At 46.7% G+C, this 27,584-nt stretch overlaps 1 protein-coding gene across 1 annotated transcript in view; it reads right to left on the bottom strand.

The window, feature by feature from the left end:
• Positions 1-5,151: 5,151 nt before the first annotated feature.
• Positions 5,152-27,584, bottom strand: part of PCSK9 (proprotein convertase subtilisin/kexin type 9) — a 54,472-nt gene continuing 32,039 nt past the window's right edge. Inside the window, exons 5-12 of the mRNA XM_030206392.1 lie at positions 25,618-25,759; positions 23,176-23,372; positions 18,066-18,249; positions 13,876-14,046; positions 11,210-11,358; positions 10,700-10,877; positions 8,423-8,607; positions 5,152-5,672 (exon numbers count right to left, since the gene is read on the bottom strand). Coding sequence (XP_030062252.1) covers positions 5,475-5,672; positions 8,423-8,607; positions 10,700-10,877; positions 11,210-11,358; positions 13,876-14,046; positions 18,066-18,249; positions 23,176-23,372; positions 25,618-25,759 — 1,404 coding nt within the window. The 3' untranslated portion in view covers positions 5,152-5,474. The remainder of the gene's footprint in view (positions 5,673-8,422; positions 8,608-10,699; positions 10,878-11,209; positions 11,359-13,875; positions 14,047-18,065; positions 18,250-23,175; positions 23,373-25,617; positions 25,760-27,584) is intronic.

Raw genomic sequence — 27,584 nt, 5'->3', positions numbered from 1 at the left:
AATCGATCTACGAAAGAATGAACGTCCGCATATTACTGAAGACCCATCTCTTTAATAAAGCGTACCACAAAGATCAATCAATGTGAATATGCACAACTCGCCCATCTATATTCAGAACTGTTTCATAATACCTGCTTGTATACTATTACTTTGTTTTATTATCATCATGCTGACCAAGATCCTTCTGTAATACTAAATGTTTATTTTCTAACATTCTTCCACTACTCATGATGTATTGTAAGCCACTTTGAGCCTGCAAAGAGGTGGGAAAGGTGGGATACAAATGCAACAAATAAAAATAAATAAATGTGGCTTACAATACATCATGAATAGTGAGAATACATGAGAAAGTATACATTTAGTATAACAGAAGGATTTTGGGTAACATGAATGGTAGAACATGATAGTACATTAGCAAGCAATCGTAGTAATAAATATTTAAGAATTGTATAAGAATTATATAGAAAATGTGCATTTAGTAATAGTGAAAAAAACATAGTGGTTTGGCAGTGAGATATTGTAAGGGCAGTTCTGGGTATGTGTACAGGAGTTCATATTTGTTGATCCTTGTTGAAGAGATGGGTCTTCAATAGAGTTCGGAAGTTGGCATGTTCATAAGTCGTTTTTAGGTTTCGTGGCAACGCATTCCAGAATTGTGTACTCAGGTAGGAAAAGGTTGACGCGTGCGTTAGTTTGTATTTGAGACCTTTACAATTTGGGAAGTGAAGATTGAGGAATGTACGGGATGATTTTTTAGCATTCCTGAGTGGTAAGTCTATTAGGTCTGACATGTAGGCTGGTGCGTCTCCATGAATAATTTTGTGAACTAGGGTGCATGTTTTGAACGTGATACGTTCTTTGAGTGGGAGCCAGTGCAGTTTTTCTCGGGGTTTAGCGCTTTCGTATTTTGTTTTTCCAAATATGAGTCTGGCTGCAGTATTCTGAGCTGTCTGAAGTTTCTTGATTATTTGTTCTTTGCGGCCGGCGTAGAGTGCATTGCAGTAATCTAGATGACTGAGTACCATTGATTGTGCTACACATGATCATAGCCAGAAGCCATATCTTCGGCATTTAGTTGTCTGCAGTTCTATTAGCTCCATGCAGGGCTGTGCCAACACGGTAAGCAGGGTAAGCACAGCAGGGGGGGGCGTCATTCACTGGGGGGGCGCCGCCGCACCATGCTTACCTCGCCCTCCCACTCCCATGTCCCAACTGCCTGTCCTCTTCTCTCCCGCAAGATCCCTTTCCTTTTTTTTCTCCTTTTAAATTTACCTCCGTCCGGCAGCGCTGTGTCAGTGAAGGAGGCGGCGCTCCCGACGTGTCTAGCCTTCCCTTCGCTCAGTGTTCTGCCTTCTTCTTACATCAATGAAATGACGTCAGAAGAAGGCGGGACACAGCGAAGGGAAGGCTAGACATGTCGGGAGTGCCACCTCCTTCACTGACGCTGCACCTGCGCTGCCGGGCGGAGGTAAATTTAAAAGAAAAAAAGGAAAGGGATCTTGGGGGGGGAGAAGAGGGTGGGCAGTTGGGACATGGGAGCGGGAGGGCAGGGGAGAGAGGAGCATGGATAGGAGGGCAGGGTTCATGGAAGGGAGAGAGGGGAATTGCTGGATAGGGATGAATGGAGGGGGCAGGGGACAGATGGGCATGGATGGGAGGACAGGGCTCAGGGCGAGAGGGGAATTGCTGGATAGGGATGAATGGAGGGGGCAGGGGACAGATGGGCATGGATGGATGGATATGGATGGGAGGTCAGGGTTCAGGGAGAGAGGGGAATTGCTGGATAGGGCTGAATGGAGGGGGCAGGGGACATAGGAGCATGGATGGATATGGATGGGAGGCCAGGGCCCACGGCGAGAGGAGAAATTGCTGGACATAGAGGGGAGGAGAGGGAAGAGAGATGAAGGAGGTGAGAGGAGGGAAAAGGAAGAGAGCAGAAAAACTGCACATGGATGCAGAAAATAGGCAGAAGCTGGATCCACTGGGCAGTCAAGTCTGCGGAGGACCCAGCTTTTACTTATAGATATAGAGCAAAAAATGAAGAAGAAAGGAGGAAAGTAAAGAAATAAATGGAAAGGAAGCCCTGGAAACGGAATTAAGAGGACAGATAGCAGCAGAATCAGATACTGGGCCAGCATGATCAGAAAAAGAAAGTCACCAGACAACAAAGGTAGAAAAAAACCATTTTCATTTTAGTGTTTGGAATATGTCCACTTTGAGAATTTACATCTGCTATCTTATTTTGCAATGTATAGCAATTTGTTTTCTAAGAATATTGCTGACAATTCCTGTCAGTGTGGCAAGTGGTGAGCGATCATTTTCACGGGGGTGGGGCGCCAACTGATAGTCTGCAGGGGGGCACCAGAGACCCTAGGCACGGCCCTGGCTCCATGGTTGGTGTAAATGTTTGCACCTAGTGGGCTGGATTCAGTAAATGGTGGGAAACGCTAAGACACTAGAAAAATCAGCCCTAAACTAGTATTTTCTAAAGGGTGCTTCATGCAGAGTGGTGGTACAGTAACTCCAGAAAAAGCTTTGTAGCCAAGAAAAACCCCGAGCAGTGTTACATTAAACAGTTTTATTGCAAATATAAAATGATACTGCCATAGAACATGTGTTCCCACAGCACCGAATAAATATATTCAAGATACAAAAGTAAATCACAATAGAGGAAAACTTTTATTTTTTTTTCTGTTTAGATTTGGTTTTTTTTCAACAAGCCATTCTAGCAGCCAATTGACTAGACGTATATACACATAAGAGAAAAGAGAAACAAGAGCATATTCAGTCTTGGTGGTGTTCTTTGGCTTCAACTCTCTCTACACCATGGAACAGTCCTCTCATTTTCACCTGTGAAGAAAGCTCTGTAGGAAACTGAGCACAGCAGTCTGGCAAGGGATGGGAAAGGGAAATGGGACTTGATATACTGCCCTTCTGAGGTTTTTGCAACTACATTCAAAGCAGTTTACATATATTCAGTGAGTGGAGGAGTGGCCTAGTGGTTAGGGTGGTGGACTTTGGTCCTGGGGAACTGAGTTTGATTCCCACTTCAGGCACAGGCAGCTCCTTGTGACTCTGGGCAAGTCACTTAACCCTCCATTGCCCCTTGTAAGCCGCATTGAGCCTGCCATGAGTGGGAAAGTGTGGGGTACAAATGTAACAACAACAACTTATTTTGTACCAGGGGCAATGGAGGGTTGAGTGACTTGCCCAGAGTCACAAGGAGCTGTAGTGGGAATTGAACTCAGTTCCCCAGGATCAAAGTCCACTGCACTAACCACTAGGCTACTCCTCCTCCAAGTGGAAAGAATCTATGGCTTGCCACTAAGGTACTCTTTGGCTAATTTGTATTTGGTTGTCATGATGGAACCACAGATGACTGAAAGATATCTCATTCCAGTTTAAGGGCTGCCAACTCCAGACTTCGCGCCTTCTGTCTCGCTGCACCCTACGCCTGGAATAAACTTCCTGAGCCCCTACGTCTTGCCCCATCCTTGGCCACCTTTAAATCACCTCTTTAACATTGCTTTTGACTCGTAACCACTTGCCTCCACCTACCCTCCTCTCTTCCTTCCCGTTCACATTAATTGATTTGATTTGCTTACTTTATTTATTTTTTGTCTATTAGATTGTAAGCTCTTTGAGCAGGGACTGTCTTTCTTCTATGTTTGTGCAGTGCTGCGTATGCCTTGTAGCGCTATAGAAATGCTAAATAGTAGTAGTAGTAGTAGTTTAAGGGCTGGACCCCTGGTAAGTAGAAGGTTAGCTTGTTCTAATCAGATGACTCAGTATGGGCTACATGGAGGAAACAAATGCCACTGGCACCAGACAGGCTCCTACAGAGTCCACCCTCTCAGGAAGGTCTTCCTTTAGCTCTTAACCAATGAAGCGCCTTCAATTGCTTGGGAAAAATAGGCAGCATAGAAAACAGGAATTACATTTTGAAATATCACTTTAAATTTTGGAGTTGGCTATAATGCTGTTCTGAATGTTTTCCTCCATGTTTCCTCTTGAGTCTACCTTTCCAAGGCAGGCTTATTTAACAGGGGAAAAATGAATTATTCTACTGATTGTTAGTCTTCACTAAAAGCAGAAACTTATAAATTTGAGTTTTCCTCAGTAATCTGCAAGCCTATCTTAGAATCTCTGCCAGAGCACTACACCCCCTGACTCCAGGTATATATCAAGAGGTGGGGTAGCCATCAGGTACAGGCAAGCTACCAATCTTTGGTTCAGACAGCAGTGAGAACTCTCCATATTATCTCAGCAGAGTGCCCATTCTGCTATCGGGATTGTGTGATAATTAATACAATACAATTGGAAGAAGTTAATTTGTCATTCTGTTTTCAATATTGTTCAAACATGGCTTCAAAATACTGTACATATTAGTATTGTTGTTATATAAAAACTATAAGCAATGTATTCCTTACAGTTACTTCCAATAATGTTAAGTAGACTTTATTTTCCAGCTCACTACACTATGAAAAGTTAGAAATGGTGTCATGTTTCTTAGATCATTCCGCATGTTAGAGAACTTCATTGCCCCTGCTCTACATCTGTGCCAGCAGTGCTGTATGGGGAGAAGTGAAACAACGATCCCTAAGTGTAACAGACTCGGAGACCATACAGGTCCCTTTGATAATATCTTTAAACAGCAATGTACAACATCTTTGGATGACAATTCTTATGTTGGTCCATTAACAGATGTTAAAAAAACCTTTGAAGAAGGAACTCCAGTGAAAGATTAGTATTCCACACCCCACAATCTTGAGTGAGATTTGTAAGAACAGCACAAAACTCTCTGGAAACAAATGGGAGAGAGCCAAGTGCAAAGCTCGCTGTGTTGGCCATCTGAACCTGGAGCTTTATCTAACCAGTTGGCTATTCTAGAGAGCTACATTGGGTAAGACTGATCTGCATGCAGTGGGTAGCCACTGAATGCACAGGTATCTTATGTATATTCATTACAGACAACTTGAAACCTGGTCAAGGACAAGGATACCAACCTTCCCCCCCCCCCCCCCCCCACCCTACCCCAATCCTCACCTTCTTACCTGACTCATAGATTACAATGATTAAGGGGGTGAATATCCTGATGCATGATCTTTATCTTGATGGTTTGATTAATTCTGGATTTCTCCTTTTCTTTGCTTAGGGAATTACATTCAGGTTCAGTAGGTAGCTGTAATTTTAATCTTTGAAGGTTGTTCATAATCTGACAGGACCCACCAATGAGCTCTAAGCACTTTTAAAGGGTCTAACCTATACTTACACAAGCTAGGAGCAGGCACACAGCCCTGAAATTATTTGGTACCTGGTTCAGATCACTTTAATATTAACGTGTGAAACAGTGTCGAATGCACAGCAACAGCATCAACTTAGAATAATGCACTTTTTTAGGGGGGGGGGGGGGGAGACTGAATATCCCAGAAACTATCCACTGGAAATATTTTCGGACCTCTTTTAACCATTTGCTATTTGTAGTTGTTCTGCATGGTGTTGTCCAAATGCCGGTTCCTGCAGCAGATTCCGACTGCTGTTGCCCCTTTGCCTCCTTTAGCATTGCTCACCACGCAGGTGTTGTCCACCGAATATGCTCCCCGAGTCCTGGAGCCCCGGGAGTATGCACTACACCCTGTCAGAGTCCAACCAGCATCACAAGACACAGTCACCTAAGTGTGAAAAGAAAGCATTTCATCAAAGCACAGCCCCCTCCTAAAACATCAAGTACATGGAATCCTGGTGACAGACTGGAGTTCAATTCCTAAGCCTTCTGCTCCTCAGGCCAGCAAGAAATGGAGAGAAAGCATCCCAGCTGCCAGAGGAGAGGGAGTCTTAGCTATTGTGCAACAGCACCATCTACCAACTAGCTGAAAGGCACACCTTTGTTGTATCTTGGAGGACTGGTGCTTTGATGGCTGGGCGGTGAGAAGGTGTTAGAAAAGACAAAAGCTTCCCAAGTTTGATTGAGCTGCAAGTCCAAAGTACCAGGAAGAAGATATGGAAACAGCACTATATTATTTAAATTACTTATTTAAATCTGCATTATCCAGACTGTAATGGACTTCGATACAAATCTACTTATGCACCCAGCTTTTCTTACATAAGTGCACAACTGTGGAACGCTTTGCCCAAAGCTGTAAGGTCTATCCACAACCACCTTAACTGCAGGAAAATACTGAAAACCATCCTGTTTAAGAAGCCTTATCCCCCTGATCCAGTTTAACTTTCTACTTCCTGCGACACAGCTAAATATGGACAATATTAGACTTTTATTACCACCCCCCCCCCTTTATTCCTTGTAGCTTATACTTATGTTTCTTATCATGCTTTCTAGTTCATTATGTACCTGTATTATTGAACTGGAGCTTTACTGTATTGTGTAAGCCACATTGAGCATGCAACTAAGTGGGAAAATGTGGGATATAAATGTCTTAAATAAATTATATATATATATTTGTAATGGAGTGATTTGCAATTTTAGGGCTAGATTTACTAGTACTAGTTATCATTTCTACAGCACTACTAGCTGTACACATTATACGTAGATGCTCTTTCTCTCCCTAGTAGACTCGCAATCTAAGGTGATTTTGAGCCTGGGGCAATGGAGGGTTAAGTGACTTGTCCAGAGTCATAAGGAGCTGCCTGTGCCTGAAGTGGGAATTGAACTCAGTTCCTCAGGACCAAAGTCCACCACCCTAACCACTAGGCCATTCCTCCACTCATTAGGCATGTTTGTCCTGTTTGTCTGCCCTAATTAGATTGTAAGTTCTGTTGAGCAGGGACTGTCTCTTCATGTTCAAGTGTACAGCGCTGCGTACATCTAGTAGCGCTATAGAAATGATAAGTAGTAGTAGTAATGTTGAAAAACAAGTCCTGGTAATGTGCTGGAAATGCATCAGCACTCGAACTTAAAATGAAAACTAGACTGAGGGGGGGGGGGGGTAAAGGTAGCATTTCAAGACTCTACGGAGCGTTACTCCTATACTCCAACCCGATAGAACACTATTTGGACAAATGGGGTGAGGCCCTGGGGGTGACATATACATTCCCACAATGGAAATTAGCATTTAGGTCTTTGCTTAAAGTCTCAATCTCTAGTGCCATGGTTGAAAGTGGACACAAAATATTATATTGCTGGTACTACACTCCGCATCGCATTGTAAAAAAATGTTCCGAACAGGCTCAGCTAAATGCTGGCGGCAGTGCGATGCAACGGGAGATATGTTCCACATTTGGTGGACCTGTAAACATGCTCAGGCCTACTGGGTAGAGATATTGAAATTTCTACATGAGGTCACTGGAGTGACCTACCCAATGAAAATGGACCACTGTTTATTACATTTCAAACCTAAGGGAGTCCACAATCCAGTACATCAATTTGCTGGACAAGTTTTTGTGGCAAGCAAGCTGGTTCTGGCAGCAGCTTGGAAGCAGCCGTCGCTATCAGATCTTCAGAGAGTCCCGCAGAAACTAGATTACATTTGCTTGATGTCTAAACTTACAGCGCTATGGACTGGCCGATTGATGCAGCATCAGAAAATCTGGAAATCTTATGAACAATGGCAATCCTCACAGCGCATCTCTGAACAGTAAAGACTATAATGCAACGTTGGGAAAGATAGAGTTGATAGGACATTGAGGAGAGAGGGGGGAGGTGGGGTTAGAAGAGAAAGATCAGACCTGACTGTATGGAACTGTCATGGAAGTAATCGGTTAGCAATTTTGCTGTATTAGAAATGTTTTCCTTACTGTTGAGTTTATACATGAAAAATAATAAAATAAATGGTTAAAAAAAAAAAAAAAAGAAACTACACTGAGGTCACCTTCAATGCATGTAAAAATCTGTGTATTGTAAAGGGCCTCCTCTGTGCAGGGCACCCAATCTCCCATTCATAAGCTAAAGCATCGGGTATTTTAGAGATGCACAAAGAGATAGGAAATTGAGGCAGTAGCGTATGAAGGGCGGGGCAGTGGGGGGGGCAGACAGCCCCGGGTGCAGGCAGCAAGGGGGTGCACGGAGGAGTTGCATGGCTGTCGGCTCCGTCGGTCCCCTGCACCCTCCAATGTTACTTCCTGTTCTGAGGCAGGGGACCGGGGGAGCCAACAGCAGCGTGATTGCTCCTTGCACCCCCATGCTAGGAGGAAGGTTGGTGGGGGTGATGCACTTCGCGGGTGGGGGGGGTGGGGGTGTGCAGTAGCGACCCACCCAGAGTGGAAAGCAATCTGGGTACGCCACTGAACTGAGGCACACAAAAATTTCGGTCAGCATTTTGGCAACTTTTAGCAGTGGCGTTTAACAGTAGCGTTTACACTCATCACACAGCACATCAGGATTCCCTCACAGGTTCGCTACTAATCAGAACTTACTGTAAGGAAGTTACTGAAAACCGTGGGTTGGGAGGGACTCTTATCCACTTACCTTCTCTGTGAAGCCACCAGGGGAATACTCTTTGACCTTGCATTCAAGACCGGGGGCGTGGCAACAGGAGGCATGGGTTGTTACATCTGTCTTCCCTATGCAAGATGTATCCCACATGTCCTGCTTCCTCAACACAGGTCGAACATTGTCACTAAAATGTCCTGACAGAGAATGGGAGCTGCAGCCTACCAAAGACAAAAGAGGCCTTCAGTACAGGCATTCACATCAGATGCTACATTTTAGCACAAACTAGCAGGTTCCACCAGACGGATTGTTTGCAAATGTTAGGCATAGTTTATCAAAAGGGTTTCTTATAAGCAAGGACTGGGAGATTACTACTTAATTCTGGCCAAAATCTGCACACCTGTGCAAGGTCTGAATAACCTGAAAATCCTCCGAAACCAGCCTGCAACAATAGAGAACTCATGACTCAATGTACAAAGCTTACCGTGCTGTCGTTTGCTGTAGACTGATTGTAGCCAGTCTAAAGCAAACGCTATTTAGTAAGTAATGCACAAAGGGTTTTTCCGTAGCTCTAACGTGCTGTTAGCAGCCACTAAGGACCCTATGCAAATATATTACAATGAGCTCATTAGTATTCTAATGAGCATTGCGTGCCATGCACAGCTCCAGAGCACCTAGCTTTAACAAGCTAGATTTTATGGCTGCTCTGGAAATGTCGGAGAGGAGGAGAACACAAGCAGCTGCAAAGGCTACCTGCTTGTGCTCCCTACCTCTCCCCTCCTGATTTTCCCCCTCCCCCCACTGGTGTACCCCCCTGAACCCAAAATACTAGGTCTGCTACTTGCCCCCCCCTCACTGTAAACATCAGTCCTTGATGGTGTACGGATTCCCCTGCCCGAACCAAAAATCCCTGGTGGTACAGTGGACCACCTCCCGACCTACCGCCCCCCCCCCCCCCCCCACACACACACACACTCACTCACTGTAACCATCACTTCCTGGTGATCTAGTGACCCCCCCCCCCCCCGCCATGTATCTTAAATGCGCAGGAGGGCTCGAGCTGTTTCTGGTCAGTTTAATCGCTTTGAATATCAACCCTGTAATTTCTATATTGTTATTTAGGGTAGACCACTTCTAAATGGGGCACCAACATCTACGCACCACTTTCATGCACAAATATGTACATGTACCTGCAGAAGGGCCAGCAGGTGCATAAGCTCTATTCTGTAATGGCTTGTGTAAGTGGTATAGTCCATAAATGTAAGGGGACATATACATCAGCACAGCAGGGGCAAGACATGGACAGGAACCCACTTACAAGCCTGATTTACAGAACACTATGTTACGCGCATTCACACATCTCAAGTCGATGGCTGATGTAAGTGCAGGCGTGTGAATGGAAGGATACATTAATATTCTAGCTCAGGGGTGGACTGACCATTCGGGCAACCGGGCAGTGCCTGAGGGTCCAGAGGCTCTGCCCAGATGCCCGCCACACTCACTGCAGCCCTTCCTGGTTCTATCTTTAAAAGGTGCACCACTGGTGATCTAGTGGCCTTTGCAGGGGGGGGGGGAGGGGGGAAACGGGACATGTTCTTTCCTGTCTGTTATGCTGCCGCTATTCCCTCTGCCCGGCACCACCATACTTTCAAAATGGTGGCCGAGACGCCCTACAGAACTCTAGCGAGACTACCACGGGACGTCTTGGCCGTATTTTGAAATCACGATAGCGCCAGCAGGCAGGGAAATAGCGACAGTGTAGTGGGCAGGAAAGAACAGGGCCTTCCCCCCCCCCCCCCACACACACACACAGAGCCCACTAGACCACCAGGGCCCTTCAGGTAGGACCGGGGGCAACAGGAGCCTTGCCTGCGGCAATAGGGGGCAGCAAAGTGGCGGTGGGGGGGGTGTCGCCCAGTGGCCAGGCGGGGGGTCCAGACCACTCTCAGTCCGCCCCTGTTCTATCTGGGCACCTAGAGGCTGTTCTAGAACAGACTCCAACACGTGTAATCAGGGCACCTAAATGAAACTGATCGAATAGCTGTATCTACAAAGTGAACAGTGACGACAACCTTGACATGATCAATGAATCAAGCCTCCAACTGAGACAAAAATTAAGAGTGTACTGCCAGCCTCAGTAAAGGTTCTTTGCTACCTATTCTGCACATCCACAGTTTGCAGTAGCCAGTTTATCACCCACTAGGGTCCCAAGAGGGTTAATTAAAAAATAGCAATTTATAAGGAATTGGCCAAAACTCCCTATTCAGTAGCAAGACCTGCTGTAGACTCTTAAGAAGAATAAATGGAACCCACCTGTTAAAATGTGACCCTCCTTGGAGCAAGCAGCCATTGCCAATGTGCCATCATCATCTGGAGAACTAGTGTTGGTGTGGCATTCTGCTTTTGGCCAAATGCAGCACCTTGCAACGGCATAGACGCCCTCCCCGCCAAAGGCGTTATGAGCAATGCATTCTTTCTTGCCTCCATGGTCCTACGAGTTAGAAAATACATACTGTAAAGGCCAGGAACAGAGAGCTGGAATAAGGTCACTGTTGGAAACAGGATTCAGGCTAGATGGAGCCCTGGACTGACCAACTCTTAAGTTCTAATCTAAGTTTACTCCTGAGGCTTAAGTGATTTGCCCAAGATCACAAGGATCTCTGAGGCAGGATGAGGAGCTGTAGGAACTGGGCTCTTTGATTACATTTTTTTTCTCTTCCAGTTTCAAAGGCAACATGTCTTCTAAAGATCATACAGAATCTTCAAGGTTTCACCACAGACTGAAGGGCTGAGTGAGATATCCGCTAAGCCTCAGACCTATACCTCAATGTGTTCTCCTCGCCTTTTGCCATTCTTGGAGAAACTGGCACAGCTGAAGAGTTCCTCATTTCCACTGCAGCGAGCCAGTGCTGTGGCTGAGCGAGCCATGCCAGACTGTCTGGACCAGACTGTGCGACAAAACAGCTCCTCATCTGGAAGAAAAATTGTCAGACAGGAGAACTTCACTAAGATCCACTGTGCATCCAAAAGTAATGTAAAACCAGCTAAGTAGAAGGGTCAGCAAAAATGAAAGAACCAACCATAATTATTTATAGTATATGTACAGTTCCCTGCAGGCCGCCGAGAGGGGGGGACAGGGGGGACAAAATTCCCCGGGCCCGGGCCTCCGGGGGGGGGGGGGGGGGGGGGGGCAGCCCGCCCTCCGTCGCTCCCTGGCATTGAATTTAAGCGCCTCACCTTCGAAAGCGCAGCAAGCAGCGGCAGACCACTCCTTCCTTCCGTGTCCCGCCCTCGCCTGACGTAACTTCCGCGAGGGCGGGACACGGAAGGAAGGCGTGGTCTGCTGCTGCTTGCTGCGCTTTCGAAGGTGAGGCGCTTAAGGTCAGTGCAGAGGGCCCAGGGGTGGAGGTGCCCGGTGGCGGGTGGAGGGGGGGCCCGGCTACCTTGGGTGGGGGGGGGGCTGGGGGCGGCCTTGTCCCGGGCCTGGCCCAGTTTCTCGGTGGCCCTGGTTCCCTAAGATGTGATTTGCCTTCAATTAAGCTACCCGATGACCGTACTGCTCATCTTGTCCTGTCTATATATCTCAACTGCATTTGCCCCCTTGGCTACCTATTAAGATGCTTCATTGTATTGTATTATAAAAACAGCATTAGCATCATACATGTGCCTATTATGTTTCATGTGTATTGTGCTGCCATTGTATTATATCTGTTATTTGAATGTTCTTCCATGCTCCTCTATTATGGGACTGCTGACATCCTATATAATAAAAAGCACCTCCAACATTCTGAAGCTGACTCTGTGGCACTGTGGCAGTAAGTAGGGTTCGTAAGTCTGTAGTTCAGCATTTCATTGGCTCTCACTGTCCCCGCCCACACATCGAGCAAATGGAATGCTGCATAGTTGCCAAGCAAACAAACGCGACATCACAGGAACTAAGAACCAATCAGACAGAACGGAACTTGGAGGAAGGAAGTGGAGTGGATTGAATCTCTAACAAACAATCATATACAGGGAGGTACGAACATCAGTGGAGGCAAGTGCACAGAACCGAAGGGAAGACAAACATTTAATCACTTTGTCACTCACACACATCACACACACACACACACACACTTAATCACTTGGTCTATCTCTCTCTTACACTGTCTGTAAAACACACTGTCACTCTCAGTCTCTCACATGGGCAACTGTATGTTGCATTCTCACGAGTAAGGAGCTCTTCTGATGTGATTGTTAAACTGATTGAAGGGCCTGAACAAGGAAAACTTTTACCACATTGTAACACAGTTTACACAAAAAATATTGTATATAAAGAAATCTTACACATGTAAACAACAATTATATTCAGAATACAACCGTGGAAACATTAATGGCAGGAACTCATTACATTGCTAGCGCCCGTTTCATTGCGTTAAGAAACGGGCCATTTTTTACTAGTTTATCATATTTCTGTTATATGATTCAGTGCAATTTGGCCAGAAACGGCTCCTGCCTCATTAAATCACCCGTTTGGGGTTAACTGGTCATTTTCGGTGGCACTTAACCGGTTAGTAATGCTGAAAATGTCCGGTTAGCACCCATCACAAAACCGGATATTTTGGGGGCATTCTGGGGGTGGAGTCGTCACTTGGCCAGTTAAATGCTGGTATTCAGCACTTAACCAGCCAGGTTAACAGCAGAAATAGGACCAGATAAAACACAGTCCTATCTTTACGTGGTAACCCATAACTGTTATGTGCTGAATATTACACTAAACCATCTATGCTTTAGCTGGCTCCACAAACCTTTAACTTCAACGTTGGTGCCTGGACGTTGCCTGACATTGAATTTCCAGGTTTAGTGCTAGAATATTGGACCCTATGTGGATAAAGAAGGAAAAGCAACCCCAAGAGAGATGCAGAGAGGGAAGACCAGGCTTCAGGAGCAGGCATATGGATGCACAACTGCTATATGGGTTTGGGCAGAGGAAGCAGCTGCTCTTTCATCATGTCATTTTCATTTTTTTTAGAACATTGACCCATAATCCTTGTGGCCTGCTCTGTTCTCAGCCCTCTTTACTTCACTTTTCTTAGGAGCAGTGGCATACCAAGGGGGGGCGGTGGGGGCGGTCCGCCCCGGGTGCACGCCACTGGGGGTGCTGCGGCGCGCGCCTGCTCTGAGTTCGCTGACTTCGCGCGTTCGCTGCAGCTCCCGGCCTCTGCCCTGGAACAGGTTACTTCCTGTTCCGGGTCAGAGGGAGCTGCAGCGAACGCGCGAAGTCAGCGAACTCAGAGCAGGCGCGCGCTAAGGCACCCCCCCCCCCAGCGGCGTGCACCCGGGGGGGGGGGTTCCGTGCTGCATCGGGGGGGGGGTGCACCCGGGGGGCGGGGCGCCGGTCCGGGTGTCCGCCCCCCTAGGAACGCCACTGCTTAGGAGCAAAGTATTCTGGCTTTCTGTCCAGTCTACCACACTACCCCCTAGCCACAGCTGTGCACGTGGCATGGTACCTGTCATTAGTTTTGGAGGCAGCCCTGCCACTCTGTTAGGGGTTATAAGCCTCTGGTCTTCTGGAAACCAAGCTTCGTTGATGATGCTCTTAGCGGAATAGTGGATCAGCCTCTGTCTGATCTCAGTTACTGTCAGACCTGCATTTGTGTTCAGAATCATTGCAGCAATACCTAGGAAAAGGAAAAACCCATGTTGACTAACAAGAAAAAGAATTTGGATTTAACATGACACCTTTCATTCAAACAAGGTCTTGACACCTTTTTAAAAAATCACTGCACTCTAGACCAAATCCCCCAGATTCTATATATGGCGCCCAAAATTGGAAATCTATATTTTGGTGCCAATCTGAGATGTGCGCCCAACTACACTAGCGAATGACATAGCCGCCAAGAGGGGGGGCAGGGGGGACAAAATCTGGGCCTCCAAGGGGGGCCCGGCGCCGCAGTCCCACCCGCCCTCCGTCGTCGACTGTCTCCCCCTGCATTGAAATCGCAGTCTCACCTCCATGAAAGCAGCACCGCAGGCAGCAGAATACCTCCCTTCGGCCCTCCTTCCCTCCGTGTCCCGCCCTCGTCTGACGTAACTTCCGCGAGGGCGGGACACAAGGCGGGAAGGAGGACTGAAGGGAGGCGTTCTGCTGCCTGCAGCGCTGCTTTCACAGAGGTGAGACTGCGATTTCAATGCAGGGGGCCTGGCCCGGTGGCGGACGGAGGGGGGGAGTGGTGGCGGCGACCTCGGGGTGGGGTGGAGGTGGGAGCAGCGGCGGCGTCCTCGGGGGGGTGGAGGGGGGAGCAGTGGCTGCAGCGATCTCGGGGGGGGGGGAGCGGTGGTGAACTCGGGAGGGGGTGGAGGGAGGAGCGGCGATGGCGACCTCGGGGGGGGGGGGGGCAGCCTTGCCCCGGGCCCGGCCCAGTCTCTCGGCAGCCCTGGCGAATGACCCAATCAGTGTTAATAATTGGGTGCTAATTGGCACCAATTTGAATTAGCACGCACATCTTGCTACACGTTTTATAACCATGTGCGCCCAAATCCCATAGCGTGCAACCTAAAAGTGGGTGTGGCCATGGGCATCGGCGAGTCACGCATTCCTATAATTTGAATGGTGTTATAGAATACCAGGCATAAGTCCCTGGTGCCCAAATTTGGGCACAAAAGTCAGCACTTGATGGTATTCTGTAATGGGTGCTCATCTTTGAGTGCCCATTATAGAACAGACATTGAGCGTCAATTTTTTTCAACACCGATTTTTGAGCATCATTTACTGACTCTAGCCCACTGTGTGTACAGAGCAGTGGTGTAGCTACGTGGGGCCACGGGGGCCTGGGCCCCCGTAGATTTGGCCCTGGACCCCCCTCCCGCCGCCAACCCTCCACCGCCGCCGCGGGCTACCTTTGCTGGTGGGGGACCCCAACCCTCCCCAACTGAGGTCCTCTTCTTCCCATGTAAGGCTTTGTTCTGTTTCTGACATCCTGCACGTTGTACGTGCAGGACGTCAGACTCACAGAAACAGAATGAACCCTTGCGCGGAAAGAAGAGGACCTCGGCTGGCGGGGATTGGGGTCCCCCCCCAGCAAAGGTAGGCGATGGCGGGGGAGGGTTGATGGCGGGAGGGGGGTAGAGAGGGTCGTTGGCAGGGGGGGGTCAAAGTTGGTGGCGGCGGGGGGTCGGCATTGGGGGGGGGGGCTAAAATGTGCCCCCTCAGCTCGGGCTCTGGACCTCCCTCCCGCCGAAGTCTGGCTACGCCCCTGGTACAGAGTTCTCTTGGGGGAGGGGGAAGAAGGAATGGTCATTTTCTCTTTTTTAGCACCAAATAGTGACCACCAAATACCCTCAGTGAGAGGCGAACGGCTGGCACAGTGACATAGTCAAAGCCTCAATGGTGAGACACTGCTGCCTGTGAGTTTCAGACTTGTGCCAATTCAACCATTTTTCTAAGTAAAACTACCAAAGCAGAAATTGCTATTATCCAGAGGAATGGTGGATACAAAGGAGGTACTGTAGGATGAAGTGGAAGCCATTGATGGAATTCACAGCAAAGAAAGGGTTTGGAATTCAAATGATGCTGTCTAAAAATTCAGTGCTCTGATCACATCACACCCTCTTCTTCTTTTTTTATTTTTATTTTTTGAAATTCCAAGTATTTTTATTCGCTTTTAGTAACCAACAATGAAAGTAAAAAAAAATAAAAAATATAAAAGTTATACAATGATTGAACAATATCGACGACAATTCACAAATCATTTTGCATAGGAATGAACAACTAGAAGAGAGAGTTGTATAATTAAGAACAGCAGCTATTGTTGTAAACAGCCAAGTATCTTAGATTTAGCACTTAGCAGGGATGGCGCAACCATTAGGCCGCCTGTAAATTTTTGGAGCAACACTGACTACCCATGCCCCTCCACTAGCCACTCCCTCTTTTCAGTTGCACGCTATGGGATTTAGGAGCCTGGTGTTCTAAAATAGAGCATCGACAGATGCAAGCGCAAATCCAAACGAATGTCAATCAGCTTCAATCATTAATTGTTAAGGCCAATTAATTCATAGTTAATGGTTCATTTACTAATATAGTTGCGCACAAAAAATTTGGGCACCATATATAGAACCTGGGGGGTTAATGGATTTCGGTACCTAGGTTATAGAATGTCGCCTAGCGCTTATATGTGTAAATGCAAATCACACACATAAATACAATCATTCTATAACTTACGTGCACAATTGGCACCTATCTTTTATTTTTATTACATTTGTACCCCGTGCTTTCCCACTCATGGCAGGCTCAATGCGGCTTACATATTATATACAGGTACTTATTTGTACCTGGGGCAATGGAGGGTTAAGTGACTTGCCCAGAGTCACAAGGAGCTGCCTGTGCCTGCAGTGGGAATTGAACTCAGTTCCCCAGGACCAAAGTCCACCACTCTAACCAGTAGGCCACTCCTCCACTCTTAAGCCTGTACTGCGTCTTATGAGGATTGCGCTTTTTGCCGACATTTGAAATGTACAGCGACTGCTTCCTTACTATCCCTGATGCAGGCCTTATTGACCGAATTGTTCTCTGTTGGTGTCGGGTGTCTTTCCTTGCCAATTGGCCAACGGCTATGTGCTGTCTGCATGCTTAAATTATGTAGTTGCTTCTTTTGTTAAAGTGTGTTTTAAGGGTCACAAAGTTTTTTTTATATATTTTCAAAAAATGAATATATGAGGAAAGAGATTGACGACGTGGCGGAGCTTGGATTTGGAACAGCTGCACGCTATAAAAGATTATAGAGCTCGTGTTTATGAAAAGATATATGATGCCTCTGTGTTCTTATGAATAAATTCAACTTAGATAATGTAGTTTAATCAAATGCAATGAGTTGATACATGGGAATGTAATGTAATGTAACTACCCCAGCTGCAAAGGACTTAAGTACAAATCCACATATGCATCCAGCTTCTCCTACATAAGCACACAACTATGGAACGCACTATCGAAGGCCATAAAAACAATGCAAGACCTAACTATCTTCCGAAAACTACTGAAAACTGACCTATTCAAGAAAGCATACCATAACGATGCGTCCTAAATACCAGATAACTAGACTTTACATGACCTAGACAAAACCGAACTCTTTATACAAGACTGATAACCTCACTGCTATTAATGAAAGTCACGCAATATGCACTTCATCTCTCATGTCGGAAATTAACTTTCTGTAGTTGACTTTATAACATGTTTAATTTACTCTATAAATCAGTTTGTGCAGCGCTGCATATGCCTTGTAGCGCTATAGAAATGCTAAATAGTAGTAGTAGTAGTAGTAGTACTTCTATGCAATACCACTTTGTATTCTACTCTACCATGTAATTGCCTTAATGCAATACCATTTGTAATTCTCTACCCGGAAATGGCGATCGCCATTACGGCATAATGTAAGCCACATTGAGCCTGCAAATTGGTGGGAAAAAGTGGGACACAAATGCTACAAATAAATAAAAATAAATAAATAATGTAATGTTTTGCCTGGTTGGGTGTCTGTTGCCTCGTTGTTACCGCTCTTGTGTGCTTTTGTCATTGTTCACTGTGGAGTGGTTGGTTTACCCTTTTTTGCGACCTATCTTGAAGTGCCAGTTTATAAAATTATCCTTCACATTCATAGGTCATTCTTGGGTAATTTTAGAGTCTTGTGACAGAAGCGATTCCTACCTGCTACGTGTGCTGCTGCCTGGGAGGTTCCGCTCTTCGAAGTAAAGCAGGTGCTGCAGTCACTGGATGCACCGACGATATCGTCTCCTGGAGCAAAAACATCAACACAGCGCCCAAAGTTTGTTCCCAGCACCCCCATGGTGGCTGGCTGGTCCTCATAGTTCGTCGCACCAACGGTGATAACCTACATGACAGAATGATAGTGATGTACACTGCAGTATTGCTCAACGCCCGAGGGCCACAAATGAGCCTAGTGTACAGGGTAACCACACAATGCCAATAACCATGCTTAGATATAAATACATCTGATGAATAGTCATTGAGGTACCTATTTGCCCCCCCCCCCCAAGAAACGTTGAACAACACACAGTTTTAGCTGGTAACCATGGAACCAATATTCAGCTGCCGGCGACCGCTGACAGCGTTATCTTTGGAAAGTCAATGCCAGGCCAATGGGGGCTACAGCATTGAACTGAAAAGCACTTAACCAGCTACAGTAAACCACACAAAGATAAGACTGACTTTTATGTGGTCCTATTTATGCAATTGCCTTAGCTGGTTAAGGGCTGACTTTGCCCCTGAAATACCTCGAAAATAACTGGTTTCGCCCTTTCCTTTGTGAGCACACTACCAGAACCCTTATCCACACACTTATCACCTCTTGCTTGGACTATTCCAACTTGCTTCTCACAGGTCTCCCACTTAGCCATCTCTCTCCTCTTCAATCTGTTCAAAATTCTGCTGCACGACTAATATTCCGCCAGTGTCATTATGCTCATATTAGCCCTCTCCTCAAGTCACTTCACTGGCTTCCTATCCGTTTCCGCATACAGTTCAAACTCTTCTTTTTGACCTATACGTGAATTCACTCTGCAGCTCCTCAGTACCTGTCCACTCTCATCTCTCCCTACATTCCTCCCCGGGAGCTCCGTTCACTGGGTAAATCTGTCATATCTGCACCCTTCTCCTCCACTGCTAACTCCAGACTCTGTTCCTTTTATCTTGCTGCACCATATGCCTGGAATAGACTTCCTGAGCTGGTACGTCAAGCTCCATCTCTTCAAATCTAAGCTAAAAGCCCACCTTTTTGATGCTGCTTTTAACTCCTAACCCTTATTCAGTTGTTCAGAACCCTTATGTCATCTTCCTCACTTTAATATTCCCTTATCTCTTGTTTGTTCTGTTTGTCTGTCCTAATTAGATTGTAAGCTCTGTCGAGCAGGGACTGTCTCTTCATGTTCAAGTGTACAGCGCTGCGTACGTCTAGTAGCGCTTTAGAAATGATAAGTAATAGTAGTAGTAGTAGTACATACCTCCCTACTACCTTAGAACCAAACAACTATATATTGTATTCTCTCTAAAAATCGCCCCCCCCCCCCTGCTAAAGGACTCAAAACCCCCAGAAAATTTGGTTTTAAAACCAAATCAAGATTCCCCCAATAATCACCCATCCCCCCCCTTTGTACTGCTCTTCTTTACCCTCCATTCCACCCCCAAGATGACCGGATCTCTCTTCTTACCTAATTTCGAGGTTACGGTGCTTGGCCAGTGCAGGGTCTTGAGGATCTGCACATGCTCAATGCCTTGAGCATGCTCAGATGCTCAAGACCCCGCACCAGCACAGCACTACTGCAGGAGCAGGATGGAGGACAGAAATGGTGGTAATAGCGGGGGGACAGGATGGAAGAGAGAAATGATTATCGCGGGGAGGAAGGCTGGAGGAGAGAAATGGTCACCACAGAGAGGAGAGCTGGAGAAGAGACAGTCATCACAGAGAAGAGGGCTGAAGGAGAGAAATAATGACTCCAATTTATAGCCCACCCTAGACTTCAGAAAACCCGGTATTTCTAATAATATCCTGGGCGATTATTAGAGAGAATACGGTAACTACACCAGTCCCCAAGCCAGCAATTCCAAACACATTACATCTGTATTCACCCCCAGCCTGCCCACTGCATCCATTTCGGAGCCCCCTCCCCCCAAGCCAGCTAACCCTGGTTTATTGGGTGGCACCACTGCCATGATCATGCTAATTCCAGTTCTCCCACAACATGTCCCCTGGCTCAAGTAGAGAGTAATCCACCTAAGTGGATGAACACTAACTCCCACGTAAATATAACAGTACAGAGAGAGTGGGAAGTGGACCAATGACTCCAGGAAAACGGGAGATAAGATTTCAAAGAACCACTTTATTCAATGACTCCAGTGGCAAAATCAGGTCAAATTCTAGAAATAATATACACAAATATGGATCTACAAAGAAGACAGGTAAGATCCATATTTGTGTATATTATTTCTAGAATTTGACCTGATTTTGCCACTGGAGTCATTGAATAAAGTGGTTCTTTGAAATCTTATCTCCCGTTCTCCTGGAGTCATTGGTCCACTTCCCACTCTCTCTGTACCCCCTGGCTCAAGTAGCCCTGCTGGCTGTGACATTACAAATGTTAGAAAGACAAGGAAACAAGTGAGTCACCTTGAGTCTGTCCTTGGAAGGAGTGATGGCTACACCAGGACACGCAAAGGGATTTGAACCCTTCTGCAGGCACTACCCCAAATACAGCTGGGTGCCGTGATGGAAAATACTCCCACTGAGACCACCAATTACAAGGACTTGAGTAAGGAACAGAGAGCCAGGGGGGATAGCGCCATGTTTAAGGTCGTGTCTGTGTACCCAGCATTCCACCCTGTACTAAAAAAGGCATCCATAATCCTGTGAACAGTGGCGTAGCCAGACCAAACATTTTGGGTGGGCTGGGGGCACAGCTCCATGTTAAAGGCAGTTTCTGTGCATCTGGTACTCCCTCTGTCATTAGCTTCAGCAATTGCTGACGGCCCAGGATGAAGTCTCTTCAGGGAAAGTATATTAGGAGCAGGCAGTTTAACCTGTGATGCTAATTATACTTCAGGTTCTGACTAATATTGTGATATTAATGAAAGTGTCCTGCAGTGTGGTGCAATGAATCTATCACATTACCCAGGTTTTTCTGACTAGACTTATCTAAGTTCTTTTCCATCCAATTATCGTTTGCCTCCACTTCCTCATAATATTATGGCGAAAAGGGGAAGGCTGTTTCAGGGGAATCTGTCGTTCCTCCTGCATAATACATTCATTAATTTCAATTTTTTTATCATAAACATAGCTCATCATATAACACAAGCAAATGCATAAAACAACCTCACACAACATATCAAAAAGCCATAAACTAAAAGATCTGTGAAGCATGTTTAAAAGACATTCATAATTGTATAGCTTAACACTTTATTGTTCCACTAATCTGGGATGTCTTGTGCAAACCACATTTATGAACTATAGCAGATACCAGCTTTTGGTGGTGAAATCATCAGATAATTACCCTCTTGTGATCACAAGTGAGGTGGATTGTGTGGGATCAACTGCCCAGTTAGGTAAGTGGGGCCCATGTCAAAAGTTAAGTAAAATGAAACCAAGTGCAATAATATATCTAACCATTAGATGTCACTGTCAGATTTCAACACCATCAAGTTCTATCCCACAGTCATTTATTATTCTTACACTTATATTCTGAAAACTTCAGCGGTGTAACTTGACAGCAAAATTTCAACACCAACCTCCTCATCGGTTAACAGACAAAATTTTTTAAACAAATGGCCTAGTGGTTAGGGTGGTGGACTCTGGTCCTGGGGAACTGAGGAACTGAGTTCAATTCCCACTGCAGCTCCTTGTGACTCTGGGCAAGTCACTTAACCCTCCATTGCCCCATGTAAGCCGCATTGAGTCTGTCATGAGTGGGAAAGCGCGGGGTACAAATGTAACTAAAATAAAATAGATACTATTGGAGGTTCTACATGGAATGTTGCTACTATTGGAGATTCTACATGGAATGTTGCTATTCCACTAGCAACATTCCATGTAGAAGGCTGCGCAGGCTTCTGTTTCTGTGAGTCTGACGTCCTGCACGTACGTGCAGGACGTCAGACTCACAGAAGCAGAAGCCTGCGCGGCCACATTGGTGATCTGCAAGGGCCGACTTCTACATGGAATGTTTGCTAGTGGAATAGCAACATTCCATGTAGAATCTCAAATAGTAGCAACTGCGGAGGAGAGGAGTGGCCTAGTGGTTAGGGTGGTGGACTTTGGTCCTGGGGAACTGAGTTCGATTCCCAGCACAGGCAGCTCCTTGTGACTCTGGGCAAGTCACTTAAACCTCCATTGCCCCATGTAAGCCGCATTGAGTCTGTCATGAGTGGGAAAGCGCGGGGTACAAATGTAACTAAAAGAAAATAAAAATCTATCCAGACTCAATAAATATAAATTTAATTTCTTCTCTATTACATCTAAAAAGAATAGTATATACTTATCTTAGAGCTGTACTTATATCAGTCAGACGGGAGGACCCAACTAGTTTAAAGTAGAGACAAGCAGCCAAAAAACTTTTTGTGCCATTTCCTTTCATTCTGGAATGAATATAGTCTTTTCCAGATAGTGTGCACATTACCCAAAACTAACTCCTAAATTACCTATCCGCCCCAACTGCCACACCTCCCAAAACTATCTCCCACCTAGTTACCTTCACCTGCACCTCCTGTCATTACCTCCCACCTACCCTAATTCCCACTTACTCCTCTTTCCCCAACAGCCTCCATTTTTATCACCACCCAAAACCGACACCCCACAACTACCCTCACTTTGAACAAAGCCATCCCTCGTCTCTTTTCTCAAAGTCAAAGACAACCACAGAAAACAGAGTTATACACACACGTGCACTTGGAAAGGTTCGAAAGAAGTCCATGAATCATGCTCCACACGCGTTCCCACTTATTTATTTATCCAACTCTTCCAACAGAGCATCAAAGCCAATCGATGATGCCAAAATTATACCGTGGAAGTGCCTGAAACCAGATTGACTTTTATTCAGGACAGGATTATCATTAAAAAAATAAAAAAAGCTTACATCTGACGATGGACTGTGGGATTACTTGAGCCAATAACAGTTCTTATATATTAAGACAATTAACAGTGACCTTGAGACCTTACTGCTGATTCCAAGCTTTTATAAGTGAGCCTCCTCCCCCTCCAGGTCTGAATCAAATCCCTTGTTAAGGATGGAAGGATAATACTGAAAGGTACCTCGGGTTCCGATGCAGGAGAGTACAAGCAGGCATCATCCTTGTAATTTCCAGCAGCTGCAATCATCACTACCCCCGTGCGGACCATAAATTGACAGGCAGCGTTCAGGGTGCGGCTGTACCCCCCAACAAAGGGAAGGAGCACAACCAGTGGACTATAAGGCTGTACAAGCAGCGTTTTCCTGATAAACTCCAGACCTGGTGCAAGAAAGAGACATCGGACCTTAGAAAACCACCGCTACTAGGTAGAATGATTAGGCAAAATATAGTGGTTTACATTTCTCGTTTGTAGTCTCTGCATATCAGTAGCATAGCCACAAGGGTCCTTGGGGGTCTGAACTCCCCCCTCCCCACACTTTAGGCTCTTGTCCCCTGTAGAACTGCAGGACCCCTTTACCTTTGCTAGCGGGGATTCCGAAGCCCCACCTACTATATAAATACAGTGCCACAGCTCCCCTCCTCCTTGCGCTGCTTCCTTCCTGCAGATGTCAGCGGCATGCCTTAAGCGTCAGAAGGCGGGACTTCTCATGCATGCTCTGCTTCCTTCCTGCAGACATCGATGACTGAAGGCGCATCGCTAACTTCTGCAAGAAGGAAGCAGCACAAGGAGGAGGGGAGCGGCTAGGGCGCTGTATTTAGTTGGTTGGCGATGCCTCGACATTCCCACCAGCAATGGTATAGTTAGCACACGTGGAGGGGAAGAGAGGGGAGGAAAGAGGAATGTGTTGCCCCCTCCTCCCCCCCCCCCCCCCCCGTCCACCCTGAGCATCCCCAAAATTGGAGGGCTGGCTACGCCCCTGATGCATATTGAGCAAGATCAAAATTCAAGCATCAGAGGCGGCTACACATTGAGAAAAAGCTAAACTGGTCAATCGAACTGGTCCATGCATCGCCCATCATATGCAGACAGGGAGATACATATATATGCACTGAATGGAGGAAATTCTCAAAATGTTAGTTAGCCTTTAGGAATTATCCATGTAAACTGGTCACATGCACACAATGTGGATTTTCCATACCTTCCAATCATGCATGCAACTTTACATACACTCAAAAGCAAGGGACATTTCGCGTGCTGACATCATGTATTTTCTGGAAATCTGGGTTGCACTACGATCACTTTTGGCCTTGTGCCAAGCTTCACTGCTGCTCCTTATCCTTATTTCGGCTGTATGCTTGGACTCCTGATGAAGATATAGGCCGAAATACGAACCGTGTAGGGTCCACGCTCCACTGAACGTTTGTCCATTGTTTCAATTGCGCTGACTCCAAGCGAATACATAATAAAGTTTTACCAGCTGCTCTTGACTCATCGCTTCGGTCATTCCCGCTCCTTGGCTTGCTTATCTTACACACAGAACGTAGCTTTTCAATATCTTACGTGTAAATATTGCCCCGCAAATTCAAACAGCATGCATGTGCGCACACACACCCATTTTTCAAAGTTAATTTACAAGTGCATAATTATCACCATACTGGGACAGAACAAAAGTCCATCAAGCCCAGTATCCTGTTTTCAACAGTGGCCAACCCAGGTCAAAAGTACCTGGCAATTCCAAAAGATGAAAATACATTTCATGCTGCTTATCATGAGTTTGCCTTGTGCTAGAAAATCCAGGGATTATTTTTATACATGTTTGAAAGTGTTCTTTAGTTTCATGCACTGCTGGAAATTTAGCCTCAAACATCTCTGTTACAAATCCCCAGCATTTTCCGTGATGATTCTGCTAATATGATAATCAGCTAGTTTGATGTCAAGGTTTGACGAACAGAAAGAGAAAGGCTTAAATTTAGTATCCCGTGGACTTATGTAAGGCATTGAAAGAAAATGAAATTCCAACCTCGTCATAGCACTGGAGGAAAGGAATAGCAGAAGTGACACAGATCTAAGAAGAGTCCGTGAGAGGAACAAAGAGCCAGGACAAGGAAGCAGAGAGATCTGAAAGAAATTAGTGACTTTGTTATTTCAGTCTTTTGATACATGGACAGAGCATTTCCTGAGTTACAAACTTTCCCTGGGGCAGCTGGCCACATAGCGACACAGCTGCATTGAAACATGCCTCTTTTGAAACCTTGTGCTCGTGCTATCAGTGGCGTTCCTTGGTCGGCTGCCACCCGGGACGGTTCGCCTCTGCGCACCCCCCCTCCCCCGGGTGCAGCGTCCCCCTCAGCGCATCACCTCCAAGCTCCCCCCAGGTGAATTCTTCTTACCTGCTGGGAGCAGCCGCACAGCTGTCAGCTCCGCCGGTTCCCTGCTCCCTCTGCCTCGGAACAGGAAGTAACAGCAGAGGGAGCAGGGAACCGGCAGAGCGGACAGCTGCGCAGCTGCTCCCTGCACCACTCCTGCAGTGTGCACCCGGGGCGGACCGCCCCCACCGCCCTGCCCTCGGCACGCCACTGCATGCTATGTTGAATCGGTAGCCTCTGCAGAGTTGCCACTCACCTGAAAGGGTTCCGCTGATGGTCCCCTTGCCTTGACAATTCAGCACCCGAAGACTGCGTACATTGGCTCCTCTGGCTACCCCAGCATCTCTGCCGCTCACAACCCCGGCCATGTGAGTGCCGTGGCTGTCACACTTACTGGCCTGCCAGAGAGGTGCAGTCAGTCAGTGCAAGGACAGGCGTCCACACAGTGTCGTACATGCAGCATACAGAACCTTTTCAAACCAAACATGAAGCTTGCTAACTACTACTACTTATCATTGTCACAGTCCTTTTCTGAGGTACTAATAATACAGCAGGAGACCTGCATCACCAGGGGTGGGCAACCTTTATACACAGAGGGCCACATGAATATTACCAGGCTGCAACATTATGCAATGTCAAAAACCTGAAATTCACAGTTCCATACACTTTCTGTGATAAATAAATAAATAAGAAAAAAAATGACACTAAAACAAACTGCTAGAGTGGCTACTCTGAAAATAATAGCACAATACAGTAGTTTAAAATGACAAAACTCCTGGTTAATTACTTTTCCTGTGTATACTTCACATAGTGGAGGAGTGGCCTAGTGGTTAGGGTGGTGGACTTTGGTCCTCGGGAACTGAGGAACTGAGTTCAATTCCCAGCACAGGCAGCTCCTTGTGACTCTGGGCAAGTCACTTAACCCTCCATTGCCCCATGTAAGCCGCATTGAGCCTGCCATGAGTGGGAAAGCGCGGGGTACAAATGTAACAAAAATAAAATAGATACTATTGGAGATTCTACATGGAATGTTGCTATTCCACTTCCAACATTCCATGTAGAAGGCTGCGCAGGCTTCTGTTTCTGTGAGTCTGACATCCTGCACGTATGTGCAGGACGTCAGACTCACAGAAGCAGAAGCCTGCGCGGCCACATTGGTGATCCGCAAGGGCCGACTTCTACGTGGAATATCAACATTCCATGTAGAATCTCAAATAGTAGCAACAGTGGAGGAGTGGCCTAGTGGTTAGGGTGGTGGACTTTGGTCCTGGGGAACTGAGTTTGATTCCCAGCACAGGCAGCTCCCTGTGACTCTGGGCAAGTCACTTAACCCTCCATTGCCCGCCGCATTGAGCCTGCCGTGAGTGGGAAAGCGCGGGGTACAAATGTAACAAAAATAAATAAAAAATAGTCTCATAAACTGCGTAAAGTTCAATGGCAGACCGCAGGTTGCCCACCCCTGCCCTTGACTCTTTACATAGAGGGGGTCTCTTAGAAGGAGTTGGTAAGCCCAACGCGGTCTTACCGAATGCTAGATCGGGACTAGCGATCTAGCGCCGGTCCAAAGTGGCACCGGTCCAACATGCACTCCATTTCCGAGGGAAAAAAGAAACCCCCCAGAAACGGCTTGCACGGCAGGTTACCACGGAAGCCCTTATCGCCACCTCAGTGGCTGGCGGTAAAGGCTCCCTACCACCAGGGGCGTAGCAGGGGCGTACCTACGGGGGGCCACAGGGGCCTGGGCCCCTGCAGCGTGCACAGGAGGAGCAAGAAGAAAGAAGAGCAGGGGGCAAGCAGCGAACACGGCTGTGCCGGAGACCGCACTGAAGAAGGCTTCGGCTGGTGGGGACCCCCACCAGCAAAGGTATTTGTGAGGGGGCGAGAAGGCGAGGCAGCACTCAACATGTGCCCCCAACCTCGGGCTCTGGCCCCCTCCCACCCTCTGGCCTGGCTACGTCCCTGCCCACCACATGGCCATGCGGTAAGTCTGGGGACTTTCTACCCGCTGTGGTAAAAAGGACCCTGGCGCATGGGAGAAATGGCCCCCACCACGAGCTCAGCTTGGTAAAAGGACGCCAGAGTTAGGTGCTGTTACACTGCTATTACTCATCCTCTGCTTAACATACAGGAACCCAGATCTACCCAGGAAGTTACTGCAAAAAAAGGTACCAGGAACAAAGAAAGCAGGTTCAGAAAAGTTCGGAGGCAGTGACTGAAGGTTCT

This window comes from Microcaecilia unicolor, chromosome 6 (assembly GCF_901765095.1).
Source record: "Microcaecilia unicolor chromosome 6, aMicUni1.1, whole genome shotgun sequence".
Lineage (NCBI taxonomy): Eukaryota > Metazoa > Chordata > Amphibia > Gymnophiona > Siphonopidae > Microcaecilia > Microcaecilia unicolor.
The sequence above is the reverse complement of the archived record's forward strand: the minus strand, read 5'-3'. Positions and strand labels throughout refer to the sequence as shown.